The 8,125-nt window shown below is 34.1% G+C and overlaps 1 protein-coding gene across 1 annotated transcript in view; it reads right to left on the bottom strand.

The window, feature by feature from the left end:
• Positions 1–2,241: 2,241 nt before the first annotated feature.
• Positions 2,242–8,125, bottom strand: part of LOC148827824 (uncharacterized) — a 67,227-nt gene continuing 61,343 nt past the window's right edge. The window contains exons 9-12 of the mRNA XM_088926382.1: positions 3,738–3,779; positions 3,316–3,390; positions 2,794–2,898; positions 2,242–2,264 (exon numbers count right to left, since the gene is read on the bottom strand). Coding sequence (XP_088782508.1) covers positions 2,242–2,264; positions 2,794–2,898; positions 3,316–3,390; positions 3,738–3,779 — 245 coding nt within the window. The remainder of the gene's footprint in view (positions 2,265–2,793; positions 2,899–3,315; positions 3,391–3,737; positions 3,780–8,125) is intronic.

The raw sequence follows: 8,125 nt of genomic DNA, 5'->3' as shown, positions 1-8,125 counted from the left end.
CAATATACAGTATAGTAATGACAAACACAAACTAATTACATTAACACACTAACTCAAAACCACATTTTGATTCAAATATAAATTTTAAAATGTACAACTTCTATATTTCCAAGGAAAAAAAATATTACAATTGAAGTTAAGACGATTTTTGTCCACCATTTGCAAACCCTGTCTTATTGTCCTAACAGGACCAGAAACCTATTATTTTCAGTGTCCAGATCTCCTGGCCCCCTGCCTTGCATATGCATTCTTCAAGTAACGCATTGCGTGCTCCTTTATTTCTTTTTCTGTCGATGTAGGGTGGGACTTCAGCACCGCAGCTAGGAGAAAATTATATAATATTACTACTCAAATAAATGATGATTAATATCTTCTTGAGTATAACCTCAAAAATGAACCAATAAGGTTTACTAAGCTCAAAGCTGAAATAAACGGATAAAATTTGGCTTGCATCATAGCGATTGAGCAATAAAGTCTGTCCTAATTAAAGAGTACCCTGTCCTAATTAAAGAGTAAGTTTGAAAGTACAACATAGAATAGAAGTACCTTTAATTACTCTATAAAGATTTGTGTCTCCCAGGCCCCTCTTTTGTTGTTTATCTTTTCGGTTTGTGCCAGCGAAGTTGAATTCTGTCATCAGTTCATTTGTCATAAGTCTGAAAACCAAATTCAGACATTTAGTTTAGACTTTTTTTCCACTCAACATTTATTTACTCAAATATTTAGGATCAAATGTAGTACTGTAATCCTTTTTTTGCAATTTTGCAGTTTGCAGTTTTACACCTTGCACATTCAGTGGTTAACACATAGGTATCTATAAGCTCAATTCTGTGGATATGTTCACTTGATCAAAGTAAAAATTTAATGTAAAAACATTTTAAAAAAACAATAAGCAATACCTTGACAAGACTGTGAACACACTCTCTCTGACATCACTGCCACCTACTCTCCGAAGTTGGTTTATCTGGAAATAATATTATATTAGAAATAATATTAGAAGCTACTAGATCTTCATTAATCAACTAATCAGACATACCCATTTACACATTCAATGGAACAAACACATTTTCACATATTAACTGCACTTTTTTTGCAGTATTTTCTCAGTCTATAAATACAAAGTGACCATTTTTCAAAGTGAAAAAAACTTGTAGTAGCGTTTTAGAACATGAAAACACTTTATTTTGCCATTAAAGGATAAGCAAGATTATACATTATAAACTAAAAATATGAACGTATGCCAGAGATGGATCATATTAATCAGATGTAGGCTATAAAATTATGACCTATCTGAAACCTTAAACATTAGTAGTGAATATTTTCTACACCACAGTGAGAATATAATATCGTACCAGCAGGTTTTGATTGTCCATGCTGTCAAGTGCTTGCTCGTATGCACAGAACTCTCCCATTGTGGTCAGCCTCCTGATGTGGAATTGGGAGTCCACCGGTTCTGTGGACCTACCCAAACGCCTCAATTCATCCCTCATCTCTATCAGGAGGCCCAATACCTGCTTCTGAAACTCTGAAATTATTTATATTTTATATCAGCATTTAAAAGGAATTAGGTTAGGAGTTTCTTACACTATTGTCACATTATCATTACTGTAGTGTTGCTACATGTAATTAATAATCTTAAAATGTAAAAATTCCCACATCTGTAGTTTATTTTAACTGTACTTACTTCCTTTTGAAAGAGGATATCTCTCTCTCTTCTCTTCTGATCTGGACGTGGTCTTCTTCCTGGGAGACTCTGAAAAGAATTCAGTTATGGAAAACATTTACTTTATCACACAACTCAATATTTCAATTTAGTCATTTAGTTTGTCATTGAACTAGGATTCTATAAACAATGTCAATTAAACTCCATTGGTGTATTTATTTAAAAAAATAGCTTCAATTTTGAATATGTTTGTGTCGTTTGTAGCATTGTGGTAAAACACATCATATTTTTATATTGTGTATGAGCCTACACATAATTAAAATACATTCTGTGTAAAACTATAATATGGGTAGTTTTATTTATTACTTTATACAATAAAAAATACATACTTTTTGACAGTCTTCCAGGATCATTTCTGCCATCTGGCCAATCCTGGTTTGATACTAGAAACTAAAAAGTTAACAATAATCTCATACCTATCAAATGCAGAGGGATCATAAACTATTCTTAAATTTAATAATTTAATAAATATGATACAAGTAATGTACTATTGTCTACAAAGCCTTGTGTTAAAACATTTATAAAGCCATTATTTCCTCAGCTGATCGAGATGAGGGAGAAGGCGAGGGTGAGTGCGAAGCTGAGGAGGCATGGTGACTCTGGGGTTCAGTTGAAGACTTTGGTCTTATAACTTGCTTAGGGCTTCGAATTTTGCGTGGTGAGGTCACAATTTGGACTACCTGGGCTGTTAATATAATATTGCAGATTAACTTAATATTTAAGTATGGACGTAAAATTTTCACAAGTCCAATAATCTTTTAAATAATTCGCTTATGGTAGACAGTTCTCCAGACTTAGGAAAGTATAGTGACATAACCTCAGACGTAATAAAAAAAATTAACTTGTGAATTTCATAGAGTAATTAGATGTAGGCAAAAAATGTAGTAATAACTTCAGGAATGTTGAAGCCAGAACTCAGCACCGTTTTTTTCCTTGGGGAGGTTCTCACCTTTGATTGTTGGGCTTCAATAACATAAAGAATAGTGTTAACTTGTCTTTAAATATGATTGATGATGATTATCTTCTAAGGACATTAAGAAAACATTTTAACTTTGATTGCAATAACCTACCTTTAAGCGTACTTGAACAGCTGAGTGAGGTTTGGGAGACTCTCTTCCTAGGAGAGAACCTCAGTTTGGGGGGTAGCACTGGCAGCTTCAGTGGCTTCTTCTTTTCTAAACAGAAAAGATATGGCAGTAAAATATTTCATATCAAATTAAATTATTTAATCAACTTGATCTGTAACTTTTTACAATAAATTAATTTCCTTTATTTTGGGAACTTTGAAGGCAGAGAAATGGACGTACTTGGAGTACCAGGATCAGAATCAAAGTCTGTAATATAATAGAAAATTATAATATTTCAATATAATACTGAAAACTAGTTTAACATAGCTAACCAAAATTCTTAGCAATTTCCATGATCAACAAATCTGATAAGATTTTTAACATTTTCATACAGAACACCTTTCAAAATGACTTATTTTAAACGGTTGTAAAAAAATCAATAACAAGGTACAAGCTAAATGAGGCATCAGTTGATATTAATAACTGGTTAAAAATATAGCTATTGAGATTGTTACTTTTACATACCATCAACGTAATCGGAGAACACCCGCTTCTTACTTTTGCGTTTTGGATTGGGTGTCTCATCCTCGTCTTCACCATCTGTAACAGAGGTGGTTAAATCAAAGTGATCACACTCTGATTTCTTGTCTACAAACAATTATATTTACATTATGTATGATCAAATATGAAAAAGGTATTGTTGCACTAATACATGTACATAGACAGTTACTGTAAATATTCAATCGGAATTTATAAGAATTAACAGGAATTTGCTCTTTTTTTCAAAGAAAGCTATACCTGATGTTTGTTTAACTTTAATGACCTTGAAGGTAACCCAAGTATCTTTATTAGGGTTGGCCTTCTCTTGTGGCCTGCTTTGGATCATTCGGCCACCACACAAACTCTCTTCGGGCATCCACCCAGTTTGAGGGCAGGACTCCCTCAACCTCCCCCTCCTGCTCTATCCAAACAGCGCGTGTCCACATCACCTGAAACAGACATACACATTTCAATTTTGAGTCTTAATTCAGATTGTGGTGCTGATTACTACACTTGTGTTCGCTTATAATGATTATACTCAATAAAAACACATAATTCAATAATAAACATTCTGCTTTATGTATATATTTGTAGTTAGATGGTATTCACTACATGCAATTCCTAACAAACTTTAAAATTTAAACTTAACCATGAGAAAAAAACAGACAGAAGCATCCTGTGTGAATAAATGTTGCAACTTCTTCATGGAACAGGATTATGTTCTATGCCATGTAGAAGAGGGAAAAGGACATAACCAGCACCATATGGGAGACACGCTACTTTTCTTTTCTTGGAAAAATGTCTTTTATGTAAACCATGTTTGCTATTAATTCATTTAGGGCTAAAATACGTTCATTGTCTTCCAATTGAGTCGAGTTGACATTGGAAGCTTGCCACGCCCGGACTGTTACACCAACGCATTAGCATGTTAAAGCAATTTCATTGAGGAGCCTAGCTACTAGTTAACACTGTACTTCCTACTTTGAAAATACCTGTGAAACCGGTTTAATTCGTCACAGCCAGCACTCCGGCAGAGAGGGGGGTTGTACTCGTTAATGTCCGATGACATACAAGTGGAAAGATTACAGATTTTAATCGTCTTTTTTCTGAACCAGGGGAAATCTGATCATGTTTCTCTATAACAATAATAAAAAACTTTATTTTACATTATTTTACATATCCCGCTTACACATGGCACGACTTTAATAAATCTATTCTTTATTAATACTAAATAAATAATACTAAAGATACTACAGCAAAGAGGTCACTTGATTTTTGGAATAATTCCAAATAGCACAATGATTCACTGGCATCCCTGAAGTCTGTTTAGTCCATAATCTTCCAAATACAATCAAAAAGCAATTATAAGAATTATACCATCCTATTTCTTTGTGATGTCCTGTAAAAACTAAACCTATTTTTATAAGGCTTTTACTCAAAAGATTTCCAAACACACAAAGCATTTGTGAAGTACTATAGTATTACTAAAGGTTACTGGTACAACATCAATCATTAAAGCTTAACAATAAAGTTTAGATTGCCGACTATGGACTAACTACATTAACTAACTGCAATGCAACAGTAGACATTTTACAAGTAAGAATATTTGGTTGAATTCTTGCATTTGTAGCCAATTTAATGTGAGAGATTTTAAGTTTTAACAGAAGAAAACTACGAATATGAAAACAGCCATAGCAACAAAAAATACTGTGCAAATATCAAAAGGCTACTTCAGTAATGAAATAATGATCACAGTAGATACCAGACACTGTTACATATTGTTAAGAAAGACTCAAGACAGAAATGTTCATGTACAGCTGGAAAAAACAACTTCTTAAACAACAGTGAAAGCTGCAACATTACGCCCATGATTTTCCACACTTGTAAGGATAACCTTAAAACTTAGGCTATTGAGTCCAATCAATTAAAGCTGGAGTTCTGCAGGTTGTACAGGCTTAAAAGGTAGATCGGTAGTTTATCTGCAATATAGTCCAGTACTTTAGGTGTTTCTTGGTTTAATTTTCCTGCTTATTAATGCTTACTTTCCTACATTTCCAATGCAGTTCACTATCATTATACACAAAAGCCAAACCATAAACTTTGAAGCTAGCAGACTTCAAGAAAACACCTGTTGGTGTTAAATGGTGAGGTTTTATTATAATCTAAGGTATGATAACAAACTAGCAACATTTTTAACACACTTTATAATACACCACTTTTTTGTTGTATCCCAAGTGATTTGAAGCATTTCTGTTTTAATTGAACTTCTAGAGTTATTTCTCCAATGTTTAGGAGGATATCGCCATAATAAGGGCATGCTTGTCATATGCTAAAAGAATAGCTTATAACAGGAAAGGCAAAGTCTGTTTTTTTTAAAAAGCTCCTTTAAAGCCTGTGCTCCAGAAGGTCCATTTATGTTGAGCTGTGAAAGTGCTTTACAGTAAAAACCTTGTGTAAATGGTTAAAAGCAATGATCCAGGGACCAAAGGTGATTCAGGAGCCTAGAACCAATATTTGTGTGCTCGGTGCAGTCGGATGTTGAAATTTGTTCCCCGTTTTTGAAAAAGTCCCACTGTATGCTGTTCCTTTTATTTACAATAAGAATCTAGGAACCTCTAGGAGACATCAACTGCAAAGTGACATGACTGAGAGCCTCTTGAGTCCTGCAGATACAGGGTACCTCATAATTTTAATGAAATCAAATGTGTACTGTACGTGTAAAACTGAAGCTGACCTAACAACCATCCCCTTTTCTGCAGAGCGTGTTTAATTGTACTGTTTCAGCACATCAGTTTTTTTTTAAAAATTTTAAATAAACCCTTTAGACAATTAGGAGGTACTGGTATTCACAAGGTAAAAGGTGGTGTTTTCAGAGGCCTAAAGGGAAACTGTTATACCTAATGATTAAATACTTGATGAGACATTTTTTACTGCATTGTTTATGTATGATCTGTGTATCTCAGCTGAAAAGCTGAGATAAAATAAGATGTATGCATCTAAATAACTGGACCTCAAATAGCAGACCTTATGAGCAATACTGTGTGTATTTATTTAAAATATTTATAGCTCCTCTGGAAAGTTGTTGGGGGAAAAAACCTCACTCGCACCAAACAAATTTATATTTCTAAATATCACAACATGTTCTAATTTAAGTCATTTTAATAACAATGAATAGTCACCTAGGCGTAACAGTATAAACATTTATATTGATTTAAATCGCGTTTAAATCGCCTTTATTTAAAACCCATAAACAAAGCTGATACTGTTTAGACTTTTAATTATTTAAAACTGTATTACAGCAGCACAATGCACAATGCAACGTAAATCGCTTTCTTTGTCTTCTGTGTAATAATGTTCACCTCTCTGTCCAGCAAATTAACCATAGTAATAATAATGAACTTTATCGTATATGGCGCCTTTAAAGGTGGCTCCTCAAAGCACTTTACAGGTTAAAAACAATAACAACAATACTGTTAGGCTGGGCAAACGATTTTTTTTTTAAGAAATACAAAATGAGATATAATTATGTGTTCCGGCTTAGACATTAAGGAAGAGCATAACACGTGGGCGGCGTAGAGGTCGGCTCTGGCTTTCCCATCTACTGTATACACTGCAAGTACAACCCCCCTCTCTGCAGGAGTGCTGGCTGTGACTAATTAAACTGGTTTCACAGCGAAAGACACCTCCCCCCCCTCAAAAATCCAGTAAGTACAGTACTAGTTAAGAAAGGCTAGGCTCCTCAATGAAATCGCTTTAACATGCTAATACGTTGGTGTAACAGTCCGGGCGTGGCAAGCTTCTGATTTCAACCTGACCACGGCGAAAGGAACCCTTCTTTCATTTGAAGACAATGAACATATTTTAGCCATGAATGAATTAATAGCAAACATGGTTTACATAAAAGACATTTTTCCAAGAAAGTTTAGCCTTTGTCACTAATGAAACCACTAAATTAAGACATAAATATAAAAATCTTAAGATTTTTAAAATACATGACTTTGCTAAAATTTATTTGAAAATAAAAACGATCACAACCGCCAGGGGAGGGAGAGAACAGGGGAGGGATGTTGGTTTTGCATAAGGGGCGGGGCTATGGAAATGAGGTCTGTTTGGGAATGTGGAGTTACATGTTCTGGCTGTTTGTGAATTATCGTTGTTGAGTATGGAGTGTTGAGGTATTAATTTTGTGTAATGCTTTATGTTGAAAATTGAGGTGGATTTTGTTTATCATAAAGAGGATAAACTGGGATGGGGGGAGGGTTTGGTTTTGCATAAGGGGCGGGATTATGGTAATTGGAGGAATTTGCGAGAGTATAATGGTTTGATATATTTGATTTTGTATTGTGGTTTTTTATCTATGTTTTTGGTTGGTATTATGTTTATATGGTTGTTTTTGTTGGTTGGCTGTTATTATGGTTATTAATAATACGATCTATAGTTGAAATCTGAGCCTAAATAAAAAGAAAAAGCAAGTGATTAGGTTCATGAGCAATCTAATTACTTATTCGTTTAAAACGCTATATAAAATAAAGTTTATTATTAATTTGCTGGACAGAGCGGTGAACATTATTATGCATAAGACAAAGATAACGATCCTGATCAGTTTAGAAATCTGTGTACGCTGTAAGGTTTTTACTTCTTAAACTTTTAAAATACACGTTTCGAATAGAAAGAAATCCTCTTCCTGGTACAGTCGCATGAAGAGAGAGGCGAAACAGCCCTACACAGCCCTGTCGCAGTACACAAATATAATCATATCGTTATTAAATTCTTTAGATACGCGATTCCATATTAT

The sequence above is a fragment of the Atractosteus spatula genome, chromosome 10, assembly GCF_055471065.1.
Source record: "Atractosteus spatula isolate fAtrSpa1 chromosome 10, fAtrSpa1.hap1, whole genome shotgun sequence".
NCBI classification, from domain to species: domain Eukaryota; kingdom Metazoa; phylum Chordata; class Actinopteri; order Semionotiformes; family Lepisosteidae; genus Atractosteus; species Atractosteus spatula.
The sequence above is the reverse complement of the archived record's forward strand: the minus strand, read 5'-3'. Positions and strand labels throughout refer to the sequence as shown.